Raw genomic sequence first — 22,050 nt, forward strand, 5'->3', positions numbered from 1 at the left:
AGCAGCCACGGTACATCTAGCAGCAGCGATCACCCCAGACTGTGACAGCAGGCATCACCCTAGCTCTGTCCCTGAGGACAGTCTTAGTTTTATCTGGGGGCTGCAGGAGGACCCGAAAGAAATGAGTGAGCGTCTGCGTCCCGACTCCCTCACTGATAGCCCCCAGAATTTGCTTCTTTCTCGGTCCTGGAGCCCCTGCTGTGTGGGTCAGGAGATGCCCTGGGACCACCAGCGGCCCCATGGATGCCCCCAACCCTCTGTGTTTGCACAGAGCTCACACCCCTAATGTGCCCGCCCCCGGCGTGTGGGACACAGGCTCTCACCAACAGCTTAAACCAGAGGGGGCCCAGTGGACTCTCTGTTGCAACTTTATCTACTTGATGTCTTCTATCTGACCATCTATTTGTTTCATGATCCTTTTTTAATCACAGAAAATTTTAGATGCAATAACAGTGAGAAAAGCATGGGAACCCCCCATGGGCACATCACACAGCCCCAAGAGCTACCAACTGGCTGAACTTTTCCCACCCATATCTCCAGAAGGGGCATGTTAATTTGTTTTTTAGACAAAATCACCATACCTTCACTGGGATGAACTGAACCGTGCCCCACAAAATTCACGTGTTGAAGCCCAATGTGGCAGTATTTGGAGAAGGAGTCTTGCGGAGGGTAGTTAAGGTTAAATGAGGTGATGAGGGTGGGACTCTGATTCAGCAAGACTGATGTCTTTATAAGAAGAAGGGACACCAGGGACTTCTCTCTCCTTCTCCTCGAGCACAAAGTAAGGCCATGTGAAGACACAAAGAGAAGGAGGCCGTCTGCAAGCCCAGAAGAGAGCTCTCACGGGAAACCAAGATAAATTTCTCTAGTTGAAGCCGTCCAGTCTGTGGTATTTTGTTATGGCCGCCTGGGTAGACTAGGACAATTACCGTATCTAAAAAAGGTAGTATTAATTTATCCATATCACAAAATGACAAATTTTAAAGGGAGCTGACCAGTTCTGATTGAATTTGGTAGACCTTAGGAGTAATTTAAGACGTATCATAGAGGCTAAGTACACAAGTCCATCTGCCGTGCCGAGACACAGTAGCTGATGCAACTTTTCAAACAGGTGTTTGTTTTTTTGTACGAATAAGAACAGTAGTCCACACATTAACAGACAGGCTCCCTCTTCCCATAAAACCTCCCTAATTAAACAAGAGATTTTCATTGTCTTGAGGTTCTTTTCTCGAGCTTGCCGGGGTGTGTCCCTCTGACAGGTGGACACTGGATTGACAACTTAGGCCAAGAGGCAGCATGAGGTGGGCGGGGGATACAGAACACCTGGGAAATTTCCCAGCTGGGTGTTACCCGGGGGCTAACTGATAAGCAGTTCTATCATGTAAGCCTTTACTACGAGCAGAGGAACAAGAGGACTGAGGACTGTATCCCATGGAAGCGCCCTTGAACACGGCGCTCTCTGGCTCCTGGATGCCTGTCCCTACCTGGCCAGGTTGGAGGACCCGCCATGGGAAAGACACACAGGCCCGCCCCCCTCTCCCTGCCTGCACGCACCTGTGGGCGTCCTCGCCGTGAACTCGGGGTCGAAGTGGAAGGTGTCCTCTGGCCTGCCCACCGCCGGCTTGAAGGGCGGCTTGATCTCCTTCCTGTACAGCTTCTGCGTGGACAGCAAGACAGGGCGCTGAGGGCCAGCAGGGAGAATGCGGGCGGGAAACCCATCTGTGCCACCTGCCAATCAGGTGCTAGCACACGGCAGCCCCTCCCAGAGCTCTGCCACGTTTAGTAACGCACATAAAATATGATATCTGTTGTATACGACACAAAATACAGTTACATAGTTTACAAAGAGGCATAAAAGCCACAGTTCGAGGGAAAAGGGTCTGGGGACATCTAAGTATTCTTGATTTTAGGGCAATGGCTTTCAACCTCTTTCGGGCAGCAGAATCTTCTTCTTCAAGTAAAATCTGACAGGACAGCTACGCCCTGCCCCACCCCCAGGTAACAGCGAAGAGCCCTGCTCCTTGGCAAGTGCTTCCCGCCCCGGCGACCTCGGAGCCAGCACCCGGGACCCTGCTCTGCGGGGACACAGACCCCATCCAGGTCCTTCCTCACCCACACCCCAATGCCTGTGCACCTCCCTGGGGCACCTACTCCGGCTGCCACCAAATTTGGGCATCCAGACCCCTCTGCTCAAGTCGAGGGGCTGCGTCGGGCTCTTGGGTTTAGTTACATTTTTGTGCACTTTAAGGGCCTGACGAGCACGAACCAGAGAACTGGCCACGTGTGGCGCTGCCTTCGGTGGGATGCAGAGGCCACACCCTCACGTGCACCGTTCCAAGCCTCGCAGGCCCAGCAAGGACCCCTTCTGCTGGAAGGGGTCCTGATCCAGGACTGTTTCCCGGCTGGAAACACCAGGCTCAGGCACTTTTCGGAGCTCCTGTTTCACCAGGTCTGGACTCAGGACCCTCCCCACCCCCCGTCGGGGGAGTCTGGAAATGGAGCCAGTGACTTGTGGAGATCCGCTCTCAATCTTTCAATAACACAGTAAAGCAGATTTTGTCACCCGAGTTTCCAGACGAGGAAATAGGCTAAGATTAGGTAAGACCCCCTCCAGGGTCAAGGGAGACGAAGGGGCAGACGGGAGGAGGGCCTGGGTCTCCAGACTCTTCCCATCCCAGGGGAGACCCCGCCCAGAGCACAGCCTTCCAGAAGGCGCCGTCAAACAGCTGCACTGACCGGTGGCCGCTGGCTCCCTCCCAGGGCTCAGAGCAGCCGGGGCTGCAGGTGCCATGTGGAGCTGGGGGGGGGGGCGGGGGGGGGCGCAGTGCACTTGGGAGCCACCGGAGGAGAAAAAACGAGTTAACTCAGTGGAGCATTATTCGGTCATTTCCTGCCCTGGGTGAAGAGATGTCATTACGAATTGAGTTACTCTATAAACCCTTTCCAGATAGACAGAGGATGCCTTCCACGCGGACACACCAGTAGGGTGGGAATGCACTTCCCTGATGCATGCACTTGTCAGGGGAAGTCTAATAAGCAGGGGCGAGCTCGGCACCCCGCTTCAAATGCTGCCCAGCCTGGCCTGCGGGGCTCGGCTCTCCCCTCCCACCAGCGATATTTGAGCTGGGTTATTAAATAAATATATGTCCTGATCCAGTAAAAATCACATCCTCTCCCTCTGCCTTCACGAGTCCTCCTGTAACTTCCCAGAGAAGGGGGAGGGACGGGAATCTCCACCGCAGCAGGACTCCCGCTTCTATGACGAGGGGGGATCTGTTTACAGGAGAGATTTCCATTATAAAAACACACGTGTGGCTGCCAGAGGTGGGGTGGGGCTTGGGAGAGTTTGGGGAGGGGGGTTGGAGCAGCTGAAACGGGCCCAATGTAAGGAAGAGGATCGAAAGGTGCAAATTTTCGGTTATAAAATAAATAAGTCCTGGGGATGCACGGGACAGCCTGGTGGCTACAGTTCCTAAGACCGTGCTGCAAGTTCACAGGAAAAAACCCTCTTATAAGTGAGCGGTGATAGATTTTAACTAGACTTACTGGGGTGATCACTTCACAATGCAAAGATCAAGTCATTACGTTGTACACCTGAACCTAACATAATGGTTTTTTAATTTTAATTTATTTTTTTACTTTTTGTTTTTCTTTTTCAAACAGTTTATTTGTTGTTTAGCTTACAAATGACCAAGTTTTTTTGGAGGGGGGTTGTTTTTTGTTTTTTACAGCCCATGCTGTCTCTTTTTCTAAAATTTAATTAATTTATTTATACAGCAGGTTCTTATTAGTTATCTATTTTATACCTACTAGTGTATATATGTCAATCCCAATCTCCCAGTTCATCCCACCACCCGCTTTCCCCCCTTGATGTCCATGTTTGTTCTCTACATCTGTGTCTCTATTTCTGCCTTGCAAACCGTGAACCTAACATAATGTTATATGTCAACTGTATCTCCACACACACACACACACACACACACGCAGAACTGGTTGTCATTTCATGGAAATGAGAGACATTTTGCATCTGAAGGCTGACGCTCATACATTTCAGTTCCTCTCCCCACCCCAACTCCCAGGCCGATCCTTCTACTTGCCTCCATTGACTGCAGCTCACTGGTCCTGGCTGGGAGGCTGACCCCTTGGGAGAAGACGCAGCCCCTGACTTCCAACTCCTCAGCCATAAGGAGAAGAGTTCGTCGGAATCAGACTGTCCCCTGGCCGTGAGCTGCTGTGGACTTAGTTTGGGTGGAGAGCATTGCACCCTTTTAATTGAAGTATCTAGTGATGACTCGGGAAGCAAGAGAGGACATGATACCCGGGGTTCCCCGCCCAGGACGGTGCCCGGCTCACGCTTGCCCCACCCTGCCCTGTGCAGAATCCCAACTCCAGACGCCCACCAAGCCAGTCCCAGAACCCGGCGTGCAGCGTGTACAACCTCTGGCTTCACATGGCAACGTGTGCAAGCACATGTCTGTGTTTCCTTGCATTTTCCAAACCGCCTCTGTAAGCCTGTGCCTCAGCTACGGAGAGCCTGACTGACCCGAGGCACAGTGTGGAAGAAAGCTTCCCAAGGCTTGCAGGAGGGCAGCAGGAAGTCCTCTCGAAGACCCCTCTTCACCCCGACACTGGTCCCTGCAGAGACAGAGCCTGTGAGCGTCATCTGCCCACCGGCCCCCAGACCTCCACCCTCTCTGTCTCCGGAGGTTGTTGCGGTTTCATCCTGGTTTCAAGTGGGCAGCAAAGAGCTGTGTAGGCCACCTGGGGTGTTTGGTCACCCTGCCCTTCGGATACACCCTTGTGTTTGCTGCAGTCTTAAAGGCCTGTCAATGTCTTCCTGTTACTGGATAAACATTTTGGAAAGTGCTAATATGTGTTATTCTTATACATGTTTTTTCTTTCTTTCCAGGTGTCCAAACCTAGGAGTGGGTTTGAGGATTTAGGGAAAAGGTGACCTTGCTTCTCATTCTGTAATGTCCGCTGCTGTGCACGGGGTCAAATGGAGAATGAACAGTCAGGTGCATTTTGTGGACTTTGAGCTTGACGAGACGCAGGCATAGTTCTGACCTAGATTCCCCTTTCTGAGCCTCTGGAACAATTTACCCCACACTGATGGAAGGAAAGTGGGATCATGACCAAATGCACCAGGCATCACTTTAAATCGTGGCATTTGTCCCAGGATCTCGGGATGATGATCTCAAGTTGCAAGTTGTAGCAACGCTGGAACGGATTTCACAGCGCACGTGTACAGGCTGGGATGCTCTTTGCAGGTGCATCCGAATTCTACTTATACCTAAAAGACCTTCAGGTGACTCGGGAAGGACAGAGGGAGCAAAATAAAAATAGCAACTGGATAATGAAGAGATGACTGATTCTAGTTCGGGGTCACAGACCTAATGTCTGTTTTCTGCCGGCACTTTTGGCTCCGGGCATTTCAAAATCAACATGCTCCAATTAGGCAAAGGGCACCGTTAGAGATGATTCCTGAAATAGCACCGCAGAAATGATGCAGATCCAGATGCAGAGTGACGGCAGGACAGGAGGAGGAACAGGAAGAATTTCAATGACTGCAGCATGCCGTGGGCAGATCTGGGGCTTCTGGTCCACGAGGTGCAGAGCTCTGCTTCCACTGGTGACCCCACCGTGAGCTGCTCCAACCCCAGTATCTGGATTTACAAAACCCCCGAGCCAAAGGGCGATTAAGTCTTTGAACAAAGACACCTGTTGGCTCCTTGGAAGGGTGAGTTCTCCTGGTGTACTTAACATGGAAGTAGATCGACAGCAATCTTCCAGTGGGCCGTGGAAGGGGCCCACGCACGGTGAGATGCCAAGCAGCAGCGGGTAGCTCCCGGGACCCAAACCGGAGGGGTCCCCCCTCTGCGGCCCGGAGCCCCACTCTCCTCCTGCCAGCCCACACGGCCGGCGATCTGGGGGCTCTGCACACGATGCCAGGTCGCCCAGGGATGGGGTGCACTCCTCTCACTGCCTTGGGTTCAGTTCCCCCCGGGGAATCCCTCCCATCTCACACCCACCAACCGGTGATGTGCTTGGAAGGGTTTCAGAAAGTAAAAAGAACAGCACAAGACACTCCCAGCGTTAATAAAAGTGACTGGAAGAATGAGTCGTCATAGTTACAGGGCGGGCCTTGGCTGTGGAAGCGTTATTCCCACTGCGAGGGGAGCCCGGCTCACGGGGCCCGGGGTGATTAACTTGGACGAAGCTTATTTGGGGTCTGTGCTCATTTTTGTGTTCTCGGCACCGCTCCAGCCACGGGGGAAAAGTAAACGCAGCTTCTGTGCCCGACTCTCACATCACCGACTGCAGAGGCTTTCAGTCTATAATTAACTTGTAATTTTTCATTTCTCCTACCGCAGGGAGCGAGCTTTCAGGGGGGATGCCTCCTGGGCAGGTGCTAATTGCTGGGCTCTGAGGACAAGGTGATGGCAGAGCAGGACAAACGGGGCAGCGCCCCCCACGTGCAGTGTCCCTGGACTCACTCTGCCCCAGCAGGAAACCCGAACACCCCAGGGAGAAGCGCGGGACGACAGGTATTTACTTAAAAAAACCAGAAACTTCTGCTGGCAGTTCTGGGTCACAGAAGGAAGCAGAGGTGAAGTCATATCCTTATATGTCCCAAGCTGGATCCTGAGGCCGGCTCTGGGGTAGAGTCGGATAGTCAAGGAGATGCCTTGTCACTGTCACTCTGAGCATCTGCCTGGCAGTGGGAAGGCCCGTTGGTACTAACAGTTTTTGCAAATGCATCTCCCTCCCCTGTGGTTTCCAGTTATCTAAGCTGCCGAAAGCAGAACGAGCGCATCTGGACAAATCTATCCCGTGCACGTCCTTCTAAAGCCGGGGCCGGTCACTGGCCAGGACCCAGCGGCCCCCACGGGGCTGACCAGCTCGTGCCGGGGCTGGAGAGGACGAAAGCTCATCATCCCGGGAAGGGCCCGAGCGGCTGGAGCGAGGCTGCGGTCCCAGGAGATCTTTGCTGGGAGGACTCCCTCCCCCCTCCCCCGCTCCCCCCTGGTCAATCCTCCTCAAATCTCTGCGGCGTCACCCCCTCCCAGACGGGACAGCCCCACCGCACGCCTCTTCCGCGGCTGGATGACGGCACGCCTGCACCCCCGGGACCTGAAGCAGCTTGAGGACAGCTGTGTCTTTGCATCGTTATGTCCCGGACACCTGCTCACCTTGACACGGGCGAGCCCCAAGTAGTCATTAAATACACCAATGAGCACAAAAGTGGTCTCTCAGTCCTCCCTACCTCTGGCTGCCTCATCCAGAGCGAGGGATGCAATGGGATCCTCGCACGCCTCTGGCCCTGTCTGGTCATCCTCGGGGAATGGAAATGACAGGAGGTGAGGCTGTCTGAGTGCCTCAGAAGGGTCTCTCTCAAAAACCAAACCAAACCAACAAGAGATGAAACGAAACGCTAAAAGCAACGGAAGAAACTTCCCAACCTAACTCCAGCCTGATTGCCCTGACATGACGCAGAAGCACCACCTCCTTGGTACAGGAAGCCAGGGGCTTTGCGCCGACCACAGAGCCAGGCCCAGCCGTGCACCAGGGCTGCTCTAAATGGCCGGGCGCCTCAGCTCGTGCTCAGAGATCACGCAAACCTGGGCTTTCTGGAACGCACGGGAACCCGGCCTGCAGTGTTCCAGGGCCACTGCGCTGTGAAAATCCCACGCACCTCACGAAGCTGACTTGGATCCCCCCGTGACAAGCCCCTTCTTCGGCGCCGTCCTGGGGTGAGCATCTCCCTAGCACCTGCCCACGGCCCCCCTTCCAGCCAGGCTCTAGTGTTGAGCGGTGTGGCCGCCGGGACCCCCTCCTTCCCCTTCTGTGCTGGTCCCTTCCCACTGCAGCCCCTGCCCCAGCGATGCTGTCCCTATTTCCCAGGCGCCTCACGTCACCAGAGAGTCACCAGGTTTCTCTCTACTCTTACCTCTGAAACCGAGTCTAATTGTGTGCACATATTCTATCACCGGCATCTAAAAGTAGGTTAGCAAACTACTGCCAGTCGGAGTGCTTCCTGGGCTGAGGTGGGGAGCGGAGGAGAGGCTGCAGGAGTGAGGCCGGGAAGCTCGGCGAGCAGCGGGTTTTACGTGCCGTTTGTGCGAAAATGTCCCCAGAGGTGAGACCTGGGGCGGGGCCTGCCCACCCACCGGAGCCGAGGCGCCACCCCTTCCCGAGGCCGCGGACACCCCACACTCCGCGGGGAGGGGGGCGGGCAGACACGGGCACTGCCCTCTGCAGCATAGAGAGACTTTCACTTTGTAAACATTCTGGTCAAATCCTAGCTCAGGAAAAGAAAACCCCAAAGCTAAGAGCTGTGCTTACCCAGTGGGAAAGGACCAAGGACCTGCTCCCAGAGGAGGCCTGCCGCCTCCAGACGGGGAGCCTGGCCCGGTGGTCGGCTGGCGCCCCGGGAGCCGCCCGCCCTGACCCTCCCCCGCAGAGCCAGCAGCCGGGCGCCGGGGAGGTGAGAGTCGGGAACTTCTGAGCCGGCGTCCAGCTCCACGCCGCGTCCAGTCGGGCGGCTGGGAGCGCTGGACCCGGGGTCCTCCTTGGTGGGGGGGGGGGGGCGCAGTCCACATCCATCCGGCAGCGCGGAGCCGGCGACGTCCCCTGACTCTGACCCGACCTGCTCGGGCCCCTGAGCTCTCCCCAGCAGGCCTGACTGCTGGATTTGTCTGGACCCTGACCCGGCTCAGCAAGAATCCTGGTCGGTGGGTTTAGCCGGAGGCCCCTTACCCTGGTGCTTCCTCTCAGTCCCTTTCTGGCCCCTGACACGCCCCCTCCTTCCTTGTTGTATTCGGAGTTGAGCCCCATCTCTCTCCCGACGGCTGGACCCCCTACCCCCCTGCAGTGGTCCCCACGCCATCTCGACAGCCCCCCGAGCGAAGTCTTCTTTATGTCTTTAACAAGCGTCCCGAACGGCTTTGTCTTTTCTGGTCTGGACAATGCTTTTCTGCAGCAGCATCTACAGGACTGCTGAGTGCGGGCGTGATCCCGTTTAGAGGCAGGGAGCAGCACCGAATCTGGGCGCCCAGAGGCCCCAAACTGAAAGCTCTGTGCAGCCCGGGAGCGGCCGAGGGGCCCCTTCAGCCTTCTGCTGGGCCCAGGGTGGCCTCTGCTCTGCCCTCAGGGAGGTGGCCCGGCTGCAGGGCCACTGAGGCCGGCCGGTCTCTGACAGGGAAAGTGTGGAAGGGGTTCCAGGCCTGGAGCCGCAGGGAAGGGGTGGCGGTCCCTGGTCTGCGCCGGGGAAATGCCTGCGCGTTCAGAGCCCCCTGAGGGAGCGCGCTCCTCCAGGTGACGGGTCTATACTGACCTCGGGTTTGTACCCAGCAGCTGCTGACTCCCCTGCCCCACCTCCCTGTGCTTTCTGTGCAGTCGGGACCCTGGCCTGCAACTTACGTTCCAGTCGATGGTGACAAAGAAAGGGTGGCGCTTGATCTCCTCCACGCCGTCCAGGCCAGCACCTGCCGTGACCACAGAGCAGAGATGAGCATCAGAGCAAACCCGTGACTGCAGTTCTGACGCAGCAGGGAGGGGGCTGGGGTCCTGACGCCCTCCAGGGGGAAGGAGCCCCCAGCTGCGACCTCTCCTGCCAGCTGCCCCCTCACAGCCCATAGAGGCCACCACTCAGCCCTGCAGAGCTGTGACCAGGTGAGGTGGCAGAGAAGGGGGCGGGCAGGCTAGACCCTCCTGCTGCAGGTGTGGGCGTCCGGGCAAGGAAGCGGAGGCCCATCCCAGCCTCCATCAGAGCCAGCATCAGGCCGGGCCTTCCAGAGGATGAGAAAACGCAGGCGAGGGCAGGGTGGAGGCCACAGCGCAGAGAGCCTTGTACGGCTGCTCTGGGGCTTACAGGGAAGGGGAAGGAAGCCAGGGCCTGGAGAGGCCGTTTCTAGCACGACGGGAACCTGGAGAGAGACGGAGGTGGCCTGTGTCCACCTGGGCCTGCGCGAGACAGAGGTTTCTTGTCACCTGGACACTGTGTACAAACAGTGCTGCTTCGCCGGCTCCTTCTGCCTAATCTCTCCCTGGCTTGTTGCTTATGTGAAGTCCTGAGCCCCAAGGGAGGAGGGATGGGTGAGGGCGTGCAGAGGACTTCGGACACCTAATGGTAGACACGTCATCACGCACTTGCTGAAGCCCGCAGCTACCCCTCCCAGAGTGAACCCTGATGTGAACCGCGGGTTTCAGGTAGTAACGACGTGCCGATACTGCTTCACCACTTCTAACAAGCGCATCAAATCAGCAAAAGCTGACGCCAGGGGACACTGCGTGCAGGGGGTGACGGAGCATGTGGGACTCGCTGTACCTTCTCTTCCATTTTTTCTGCAAACTTAAAATGCCTCTAAAAATAAGTCTATTAATTAAAAAAAAAACCCAAACCAAAAATCAAACAGCCAAGCCCTAAGGCTCCACGAGGTCTGCGTTTTCTCCAGGATGGGAAGGTGAGTCAGGGAGGGGCCGGGAAGCAGCGGAGATGCGAGAAGCGGTGGCAGGCGGCCTCGGGCCGGGCGACTCCTGCTCCGGCTTTGTCTGGGGAAACGGGCCCTGCGTCTCAATCGACCAGGTTGTGCGTGAGGCCCACACAGGCTTCCCGGTTCTGCACCCCGAGCGCCGGGGCCCAGCCCCGCCCCGTTCAGAGGCTCGGCCCGCGTCTGCCCCACTAGGCTGAGCCGCCCCCCTCATCCCCGGGAGGGAGGCAGGCGGCTGGGAGGCCGGAAGCAGGAAGGTGTGGAGGACAGCGCGAGGCCCCCCGAGCCGCCGTGGTCACTGTGGAGCCCCCTGCCCGGCCTTGCCGTCCAGCCTGAGAAGCGGGAGGACCCTCTCCCCGGACGCCGGGGGTCCCAGGAGACACAGCCCGCTGTGGGCTCATGGCTTCCCGTTGTCATTTCCAGCCCTGTTTCCTGGTCAAAGCCGTGACATGGGCAGAAAAGGAGGCGCGAAGCTGCCCGTGGCATCGGGGTCACCTCTAGGTGGACGAGGGCCCAGCTAGCTCCCACTCCCTGGGGAAGCCTGGCCAGGCCAGCACCCTGGGAAAGAGGAGCCCCTGGCCTCGTCACCACGCTGGGCTCCGGTGACCTGGTGGTTGTCACTTTGGTACGCAAATGGACGAACAAGGGGAGGAAGCTGTCAGCCCCGGAATTTCCCCCTCTAGGGACACGGGGAAGTGGCGCGGGGCTGACACACCACAGGCGTTTCCCCCGCTAAATGCCGCCAACACCCAGTGCCCTGGGCACCATCCCTACTCTCTAGATAAGGAAGCAGCCTGAAGGAGGCTGGGTAATGTGCCCAGGACCAAACCGGAGTTTAGGAGCAGAACCGGAAGACAGATTCCGCTCCCCGTCCCAGAACCCCACCCCGACGTGTGTATCCAATTTGGCCTTTCTCCTGAGACATTAGGATATAATAATAAATACATATTTTGGTCTTTGTCTCGGGCTCCTGGCCAGAGCTCCTAAGACGCTCGTAATTTCCTGAGTGGTAAGAATGATGGAAGCATCTCCTGTTTTTTTTTTTTTTTTGGCGGTACGCAGGCCACTCACTGCTGTGGCCTCTCCTGTTGCAGAGCACAGGCTCCGGATGCGCAGGCTCAGCGGCCATGGCTCACGGGCCCAGCTGCTCCGCGGCATGTGGGATCTTCCCGGACCGGGGCACGAACCCGCGTCCCCTGCGTCGGCAGGCGGACTCTCAACCACTGTGCCACCAGGGAAGCCCGCATCTCCTGTTTTGATGTCTGGCTTTGGTCACTGGCTCCTGGAATGGCTCCAGGCATGAAAGAGGCATCTCTTGTTATTCATAATAAGCCCCTCTCAAGCACACCTGAATTTGTCTTAATGAGGTGACTTGTGGAAAGACCCTAGAGACGGAGCCAACCCCGTGGCGAGGCCTGGAACTTTCATCCACGTCTGATGAACTCGCCCACACGCCCCAACCGCAGGGAGCAGAGAAGGGCCGAGACTGAGTCCAGTCGCCAACGGCCAGGGATTGAATCAATCACACCTACATAATGGAACCTCCAACAAAACCCGAACACCAGGGTTAGGGGAGTTTCTGGGCTGGTGAACAACCAGGAGGGTGGCTCCCCCCAAACCCCAAAGGGACAGAAGCGGCTGGGCTGGGGACCCTTCTGGACCTCGCCCTATGCACCTCTTCATCTGGCGGTTCATCTGATCTTGTAGAACATCCTTTGTAATACATTGGTAACAGTAACTCACTAAAGCACTTTCCTGAGTTCTGTGGTCTGTTCTCGTGAATTCTCACAGCTGAGGAGGGGGTCTTGGGAACCCTGGGTTTACAGCTGGTGGGCCGGAAGCACATGCACAACCTGGCACTTGGGACTGGCATTGGAGGTGGGGTGTCTGGTGGGAGTGACCCTGACCCTGGGGTCCGAGATAACTCTGGGTGGTCAGTGCCATAACTGAGCTGAACCGTAGGACACACAGTCGGTGTCTGCAGAGAAGTGGAGGATCAGTTGGTGTGGAAAACCCCACACGTCTGGTGTCAGGAGTGTTGTTATGAGTAGAGAGAAACAGTTTTATTGAGGACCTCATGCTGAGGACCCTCCGGATGTCCGTGTCCATCCCTTGCTGTGTAAACCCCTGACCTGAGTCCGGAGATCTGGTGTCAGCCTGGGCATCCCCAGCTAGAGGCCCTCCACAGGTGCCCAAGCGGCTGCTGGAACAAGATGTCGAGAATGAACAGTCTGGCTTCGCGCCCACCTGCGTGCAGCCCTCCTTTGATGGAGACCAGAGCTCGGGACTGAAAAAGCCTTCTGGCCACGACGATTAAAGAGAAACGAAAACCCGCCTCTGATTTGTACCTCTTCCCGCTCTTTTTGGTGAACACGGGTTGCGTTGCCAGAAGCTCTGCGGGTTAGTCGAAGGTGGGAGGCTGCTGCTCACATGCTGAGCCCAGGGAGAGGCACCTGTACAGCGACTCACTGACTGTGTGACTTTGAAACATCTACTTTGCATTTTGTACCCACTGCATTTCATGCTCATTCGTCATTTGCAAGAATGCCCTGCAAGAATCAAAATGAAGTAAAACAGAAAGGAAATACAGGTGTTGGTGCAGCTACAGTTGTCTGCTGGTTCCAGCTGGGCTGTCTTGGGCGCCTACTCAGAACATTTTTGTCTGCATCTTCGTTCTTCCACTGCAGTGAGATTTTGCACCACGTTCGTGCTTCGAGGCCTCAACAAACACTCAAGAGCGAATTAACACTTTGGTTATTACTCAAAAGTTCCAGGTGTTCCAAGGAGGCGAAAACGTAAAAGAGAAAGAATTTCTGCACAGAGTTCTCTAGAGCCTTTGTCAACCTTCCTAGGGCACACGGGGTCATTATTTCGGATTCTAGTTCTATTTATCCTCTCCTGAAACATGTTAAAAGAGTCTACTTTGTGCTGGACAATTCCTTTTTGTTTAATACATTTGACAAACGGCAGCGAGCAGAGGTCCGAGCTGGGACAGTCCAGAGATCGTGTCTGTGTCTGTCTCTGAGTCTCGGCTGACTTGCTGTGGGATCATCACCAAATGCACCCAAGTCTCACTCTGTCCCCAAGAGGAGGGCTCACGAAGAATTGGCAAGGACAGGTACTTGTGGACAGAAACGTGGAGGGCGGAAGAACAGCATTCTCTCTACGCAGTTTGGCGAGTCTCGATTAAGATCCCCAATGCCTGGCAAATACGCAGAAAGATTGCGTACTGACTGGGGCAGCAGATTCAAAAGTTCATGCTTATTCTCTGGTGTAGGAACATTTAATTACTTCTGTTCCGAACGCTTTTGGGCTGTCTTCCTGAGCCTCTGTATCTGGACCCCCGTCTCGATTTCTCCGCGTTGGTCGAGGGGTAGCTTTGCATCCCACTGGAACTGTCTTCCACCGGCACGTGGCTGGAAAACGCAGTGCTGTGTCTGAGGCTGGGACCTGTTCTATGGCCCTGGGTACCTGCAGCCCTTCCACCTCACATTTTTAACGAGGCGACCCCGTTCCTTTCCTCCTGGGCTTAATCATCAACGGGCTTCCACTTTCACAGTAAATCATCCCCAAAAGGTTTGGGGATTGGCCAAAAATGTTTTGCTTGAATCTTCCTGTCCACAGATAGCTTTGGGAAATGTTTAATCCCTGGACCCTTTGTGACTCTGTTGAAATATTTGTTTTCGTCGTTTGAGGGTCACACAGAGTCCCTCTCTAATTCTTTTGGGCATGCTCAGAGTAACCTCACGTCTGGCTCTTTTCCTTGCATACTTTGTGTGGGTCTGGTCTGCCGGACCCGCACGCTCCTAAAGGCCAGTCCATAGCCACCCACTATTTGAACACCAGGTCTGCTTTTTCACTTCTCAGTCACTTATAGATCATGTACACATCTTTAGCCTTAAAGTATTGTCGGTCAGCTTGAAATTTCATTTACTGTTTAAAATCTTCGCTTGGCGTAGCTTGTGTCTTCTGGGACCTGCTGGCTGAGGCGGGGGCCCGGCAGCACCCTCAGGGCTGGCTTGGGACCACCAGCTCCAAGCCAGGGGCTGGGGCGTTCGCTCAGCCTTGACCAAGCCGTCAAAGGCTGGCCCTTTCCAAGAGGTCACAGCGATGCCCGTGGGACTGGAATGAGATGGTTGGAGCCCAGAGCGGACTGTGTTTGAAGTCAGATCAGGAGAGCACACCCTCTGGAGATCGAGTCTGGAACGGAAAATGGAAACACGAGAAACAGAAGCCCTGGGCGAGTGGACGGGCCCTGCCCACACGTGTTCTCCAGTCACGTGTAAACTCCAGCAGTAGTTTAGCGGCTGTGCTGTTTTATGCTCACGGGCACGTCTAACGCCTTTCTAACCTCTGCCCCGTGTGCCCCCAGGAGTCCAGCATGTCCAGGACTTAAGTTACAGATGCTCACAGGGGTGAGCTAGAGACGCCCCAAGAGGGTCTTTCTCTAATTCACGACTAGAACGATCGATCCTCTGAGAAACAAGACTGCCGCGCTCCGCCTGCCGCGTCCTTCCGAGGGTCCCGACCGGGGGACGTCGCAGCCCCGGCCTGGCCCAGGCCACTCCGCCTGCCCTGCCCTCCCAGCCCCCCACCCAGGCCGCCTGGAGGGCACGCATGCTCTCACGTGCTAGTCTTCTCCGTTTCTGCAACTGCGCCTGTGACGTTTCTCGGGCCCAGAGCTCACGCCCCCCACTGCCCCCTCCCCAGCACACGCACAAGCCTGCAGATGCCGCCCAAGGGTCCCAGGCAGCCCTGCCGGGCGGGCATTTTGCACCTGCTTCCATCAAGCGCGAAACCCAAATAATCCAGTTTTCCAGCTGCCGGGTCCACACGCCACCGTGGTGGAAATAAACTCAAATTTGACTCCATTTTTGATAAGAGTAAAATCTCTCCACTCACGGCATGGAAAACCACCCGTCCCCTCCCTGCCCTCCACTGACCGCCCAGCCCTGCCAGGCCCGGCCCGGGGGGGGGCCTGTCTGCCTTCTCCATCTGTCTGTCCCTCCAGCACCGCCCTGGCCCTGCCCCCGCCCCTCAGCCCCGGCGTCCTGCCCGGAGGAGGGGCCTCCCTCTGGCTGGCTCCTCAGGTGTCTCAGGTCTGCAGGGGAAAGGCGGGGGGGATCTCTACCCGAGATTTCTGGCCTCTTTGCCCACGCGGCTGTGTTTCCCACGCGGCAGCATCCTCTACCTGTGTGTCACCAGCACCTGCCACAGGTGCATGGGGCACCTCACTGAGCAGTGCACACTGCAGTCAGCGGTGGGCTGGAGACCTAGACTCGGACGCTTTGGCTGAGGGCAATGCATCTTAAGGGGACAACGGGGGGGAAACGCCAGCTCTAGCCTCGGCAGCCATGCCGCCTTGGGCAGGTGATCTGGGGCGAGGACCTCGGTCTCGTCACCTGCCGAGCGTGTGACACCAAGCAGAAGAACCTCTGCCGTTTCTTCCACTGCAGATGCTGTGGACACCCTCTCGGAGGCGCTGAACTGGGATCCTCCAAATTCAGACGGCGAAGTCCTAACCCCAGAACCTCAGCACGTGACCTTACTTGGAAATGAGGTCGTCGCAGATGTGATTAGTGAGAACCTCTGCCGTTTCTTCCACTGCAGATGCTGTGGACACCCTCTCGGAGGCGCTGAACTGGGATCCTCCAAATTCAGACGGTGAAGTCCTAACCCCAGAACCTCAGCACATGACCTTACTTGGAAACGAGGTCGTCGCAGATGTGATTAGAGAGGATGAGGCCACACTGGGGCAGGGTGGCCCCGGATCCAGTATGATCGCTGTCCTGATCAAGAGGGGAAATCTGGACAGACAGGTCTCTTCCACAGTTCAAGTGTCAAGAGACAGAGATCTGGGCTGATTTGAAGGTAACGTGGTTAAACCACAGATCTACGTGAGGAACCGGGGTTTGGGTGAGGCCTTCTGATACTGACGGACTCCCCAAATGGCCAGTGGACTTTTCAGGGGGGAGTCAAGAACAAGGCTCAAGGCGATCAGAAGGGGAAGAGTCCCAGCCTCCCAGTCTAGCTCCCTGTGCAGACCAAGATTAATCTACTCGACATAATTTCCCCACCTTAAGGCTAAAGATTTTCAGGCAATTAAATTTAGTAGCTGACCCGGGTCAAGTTGGGTGAGCAATAATTCCGACTATAATTTCTTCTTATGTGAGTCTGGACATCTTGGATATGAAATACTGCTGCAGGATGGTCCATAACTCCTGGAAAGCTTTATAATAATTCACTTTAGAAATTATCTGAAGGGCAATTTTTGGTCATGGATGGGCCATTTTCCATGCTTCTGTGGGCTCCACTGGGCTAGTATCTTTTTTTTTTTTTTTTTTACGGTACACGGGCCTCTCACTGTTGTGGCCTCTCCTGCTGCGGAGCACAGGCTCCGGACGTGCAGGCTCAGCGGCCATGGCTCACGGGTCCAGCCGCTCCACGGCATGTGGGATCTTCCCGGACCAGGGCATGAACCCGCGTCCCCTGCATCGGCAGGCGGACTCTCAACCACTGCACCACCAGGGAAGCCCTATCTCTGCTTTTTTATGCATTTATTTGTCAAACACACTAGAGTGTTTCCTACGTGTCAGGCACTGGTCCAGCTCTTTACGTCTTCCTAACAACCCTCTGAAGAGGTTCTGCTATCACCCTCAGTTCACAGGGCGGGAAAGCAGGCACAGAGAGGGGCAGCCATCTGCTCAAGGTCGCCCAGCAAGTACCTGCTGGGGGGTGGATCCCCGCCCCTCTGCTTGGTGCTGCCACTCAGGGCTCCTCGCTAGCTCCCTCCCCCTCTCACGTCTGTGCTCCCTCCACGTTCCAGCAGCCCCCCGGCTCCTGTCCCTTGAGGTCTTCCCCCACTCTTTCTCATGGCAGCCGAGGGGTGTTTGTGTGCCCTATCTTTTACCATCCCAGAGGCCCCATGAGAACGAGGGCCATAGTTTTGCTCCACTGTTTCCCCAGCGCCAGAGCCTGGAAAGTATCAGGGAACCGGTGAAGGTGTGTGTGTTTCTGGGTCACATATACATCGTCCCTCTCCTTCCTAATTAAAGGGCCCTTAGTATCTGCCGACAGGAAGGCAGGCCAGGCCTCAAGCCCCCAACGAGTCCACACTCTTGCCATCTGCCCGTCTGGGCAGCTCCGAGGCCAAGGATGGGTTCCTGCACCACACAGGAGTCTCTGAATATCCCGTGTTTCTCTCAAAACCAAATTTTACAAAACTAGGCTTTTCATCATAAAACGAGTGTGTGTTATGGATTAAAGAATCAGACTATTGACGTGTCTGGGGTGAAAGGAAAAGCTCACCTCCCTACCCGGCCCTCCACACTCGCTGCTAACAGCTACTTGTGTGTTTCCAGAAATTTTCTTTGCTCCCGTCCCTCCCTCCTTCTAAAAGTAGGATCATTCTGGACATTTGCTATTTTTCCTTAACTCTTCGTTTCTGGCTGAGACGCATCTCCGAGCCAGTGGTGCAGACCTGCCTCACCTCCCGGGTAGATGGACCCCGCTTCCCTGAACCGTCCGTCGGTGGTGGGAACGTGGGCTCCTTTCTTCCCCTCCTTCCTGCACTAACAACATCGTGTATGTCTCTGGGTACTTGTGCGACTACGTCCTAGGAAACATCCCAGAAGTGGAATTACTTGGATGAAGAGTACGTGCTTTACTTTGACAGACATTTTCAACTGATGTATGGAAAGATCGGGGCAAAAGCACCTCCTGCCGAGGCTTCCTCTGTCCTCACACCTCACCACAGTGGATGGTTCCAGACATGGGCCGCCATGCCGGCTCGAGAGGCTAAAACGGTCCAGAACGTTTCTACAGTTAGGAAGAGGGCACAGCCCCTGTGGAAGATGGTCAGGTGGCTCCTCAATAAATTAAGAATAGAATTACCACAGGATACAGGAATTCCCACTTCTGGAACTCAGGGTCTTGAAGAGCTATTTGCACACCCATGTTCGTAGCAGCGTTATTTACAACAGCCAAAATGTGGGTCAACCCAAATGTCCACGGATGGAGGACGGATGAGCACAGTGCGGTACACCCGTTCCACGGAATATTATTCAACTTAAAAATTAGGGAAATTCTGACATCTGCTACAATACGGATAAATCTTGTGGACATCATGCTAAGTGAAATAAGCCAGACACGAAAAACCAAATTCTGTATGCTTCCACCGACATGAGGCCCCAAGGGGAGTCAAAACACAGAGACAGAAAGCAGACGGGTGGGGGCCAGGGGCTGGGGGAGTGCGAGTGGGGGTTTCTTGTTTCATGGGGACAGAGCTTCAGTTTTGCAAGATGAAAAGAGTTCTGTGGATGCATGGTGTTGACGCTGCCCAACACTGCAAATGTACTTGACTACTGACCTGTGCCCTTAAAAAACGGTTAAGATGATACACTTTTTGCCATGTGTATTTCACCACAATTGGAAAAGACAGGAGGGGGCTAAGATATCACAAAGAGCTGTACAGGCACTCACTGGTTAAAAAGTATAGCAATTATGAAAAGCAAGAAAAAAATTGCTCTGGCTATAGCCGCTTTACGACATAGGGAGGTCTTTAGGTAAACACTGAAACCCTCACCTCATGCTTGGGTCTGATAAATACACCATTTTATACCTCAAGACTGTGATTTTATGTATTATCTTTCTTGTGTTTTTCTAAATCTTGATACTTTTTGTCCAATTTTTCCGCAGAAAGAAAATTCCATATAAAATGAAAACAAGTTGAGATTTTCACACAATTCATTAAATCCAATTACAGTGAAATTTCAGGGAGTTCGCTACAGGCGAAGGGAGAAGAATTATATCCTCAGCTCAAATTAAAGTAAAAAAGAATCAAGTTGTGAGCTAAAGATAGTTCGAGGGAGGGTGAGGGTTGAGACTTGGAGAGAAAAGGAGGGTGGAGGGCGAGAGACCCCCATATCCTATTTTACACGAAACATCGAGCCATTCTCCATCACTCCCACTCCCACTCAGTCAAACTGGGGGGGACTATTTTTAATTAGTTACCTCCCAAAGGTGGACGGTCAGCCTGAGACCATCAGTACGGAGCCCCAGTATTCCCCCAGTTGCCTAAAAAGCAGGCATTTCTGAAACACCAGAGGGACGTGGTGCCCCAGACCTGCACAGTCCGTCAACCACAGGGACCAGAAGATGAGTTATGATGGGGCCGGTTTCCTAGGATGCATGATGAGGTGAGGGGGGCCCCGGGATCCCGGGGGTGTGGGGGGCACACATGGGACCCTGTGCCCACAGAGCTGGGAGGCTCTGGTCAGGAGCCACCTCGTGCTCCCTTCAACATGAATGTGATGCCTGGAGCTGCAGCAGCTGTTTTGTGATCGTAAGGCACCATGCGTGAGGATGAAAAGGCAATACATTAAGGATGGTAAACGAAGAAGACAGACCTATCCGGGCTTTTGAGAGCAATAGTTCAGCTGCCCAGCCAATGCTTACAACCCTCTACTGCAACACGGCTTGTAATGTGAGAAGAATAATTGCAGTTTGAAACATTAAATTAGCTGGGTTAAATAATTTTAAATTATTTAAGAGTTCTTTACTTTGCAGCTAAAAGCAATTCTTAGGGATATACCTCTTTTCGTAAGTGAATCTAACATTTCTCCTTTTATCTACTTTGTAGTATTGTGAGGATCTGAATGAGATAATAATTTTATTAGTGCAGAATTCCATGTGTATCATTGTCATCCCGAGAGGAACCAGAGGCTCAGGAAGAGAAATGACTTATTTACCTGGTTTGTGAAAGAACCAATCGGCGGAGGAATGTGAGAGGCTGTGTACCTGCCTTGCCCAGCACCCCTGGCCTCTCAGTGCTGTTCGGAGAGCCCGTGTCTACACTGGATGGGGGCAGAGCACCAGGAAGGAGTCACAGAATCAAAATAAAGGGGTAATTAACCCAAAGTTAATTGTTGGGATCAAACATTAAAAGATTGATGATACCAGACTGGGGCGGGGCTCTAGACTGGGCAGGCTCAGGGGTTCAGACAGGAGCAGAAATGATGTGCAAAGATGTTTACGTGCACTTTGATGTTTCACAGCTCTGCAAACCGGATTCTGAGGCAGGTGTGTTCTAACTCGGGTTAAGATCTGCTGAGCTGCACGACAAGCTGGCCTTAGACTAGCAGAGATCATTTCAGTGTCTCTCTTGAACTGATGGAGACATTAACGAAAAGTAATCAATTAATTCATGATGCAAATCAGAAGTGGGCAAACCATTATGATCTCTCTGTAAAATTCAAAGACAAATTGGACGGGGTGGCTTTTCCAGGGTTGTCTTTAGTTTACGGAGTTCTAAAGTACCACCATTTTGTGTACAAACGGTGGCTGTTAGCACAATACTTGCGCAGCGACCGTGTGTTTTTGAAATCCTCAGAGCTCGGACAACACGTGACAGAACTTCCCCCCCTGCGTCAGGGCCTTTTGCTGTCAGAGAACGTGGTGAGATGCGGGGCCAGACCAGAGCAGAGTGTGAGCGTGTGGGCGGCCCGGGGCGGGCCCGGGGGCTCAGCGAGTCTTACCCAGCCGGTTGCAGGGGTTCCGTTTGAAGAGGGCTCTCAGAAGACTCTGAGCCTCCACGCTGAGGAACTGCGGCATGCCCAGCTTGGCTCTGAAAAGCACAGTCGTATTTTCGGGTAAGAAGGATGAGCCCCAAAGGGAGAAGGGTTTTCTTCAGGGTTCTGCGGTTCTGCAGTCAGCGTTCACAGACAAACCCAATCACATCCACGTGACCCAGAGCAGCTGTTTACAACAGCCATATAATGATTCACTAAAAATAACAAGGCCACTAAAAATAAACAAGAATGATCCCACGAACATACAGAACATTTTAAATGGAAATTAACTATGGTTTCCAAGACAACAACAAAAAAGGCTTTGGAGAGATGCCAGCATGGTTGACATTTTAGGACCCTCCTCTTGGCTTGAGGAGACAGCTGGATTCTCTCCTCTGCCTCTGGTGTGGTCTGCGGCAACATCTGGGAAAGGAGGGCCTTGCAGGACCTCGCTTTGGGAACCACGTGTCCACAGTTTGCTGCTGCCCCTTCAGAAATGCTGTCACTCCCAACGACAGGTTACAAGTTCACACCTGGGATTTGCTGGAGGGAATTATTCTTGCTTTAGAAAAAAAGGTCTTGTTCCCTCTTAAAATTAAAAGGAACAGAGGCCATCAAAAACAAAAAAAACCAGAGTAGACTGTAGTTACGCATGTCATCCACAGTGTAAGGTCATGTGATACAGGGAAACATCGTTCACATCCTCTCTACGGGGTGTCTTCCATGAACTGCTCTCCTTCTATTTATATAATGATGTACCTACAAAACCGTAAGCTTTGCAGGTGCCTCCTGGTTCTACAAGCGTTGCGTGTCCACCTGCAAGCAGAGTTTGAGAGAGCTGGTCGTGAGGCCAGGCACCTTCGTGGATTCTCCTGCAGGTGCGGTGGGCCCAGCCTCTCACTGAGCAGGGAGACAGTAACTTGGAGCCTGCCTGATTCCAGGGCCACTTCCTCACCCCGTCCGCCCTCCGTCAGCTTCTCTCTCCCAGG

At 54.4% G+C, this 22,050-nt stretch overlaps 1 protein-coding gene across 2 annotated transcripts in view; it reads right to left on the bottom strand.

Annotated features, from left to right (window-relative positions):
* RPS6KA2 (ribosomal protein S6 kinase A2) overlaps nt 1-22,050 on the bottom strand; it is a 162,594-nt gene that overhangs the window by 32,284 nt on the left and 108,260 nt on the right. For both annotated transcript variants that reach the window (XM_082669034.1, XM_082669035.1), the window contains exons 10-12: nt 21,029-21,117; nt 9,424-9,488; nt 1,555-1,657 (exon numbers count right to left, since the gene is read on the bottom strand). In XM_082669034.1, coding sequence (XP_082525160.1) covers nt 1,555-1,657; nt 9,424-9,488; nt 21,029-21,117 — 257 coding nt within the window. The remainder of the gene's footprint in view (nt 1-1,554; nt 1,658-9,423; nt 9,489-21,028; nt 21,118-22,050) is intronic.

This window comes from Grampus griseus (assembly GCF_964374135.1).
Source record: "Grampus griseus genome assembly, chromosome: 13".
In the NCBI taxonomy this organism is placed as follows: domain Eukaryota; kingdom Metazoa; phylum Chordata; class Mammalia; order Artiodactyla; family Delphinidae; genus Grampus; species Grampus griseus.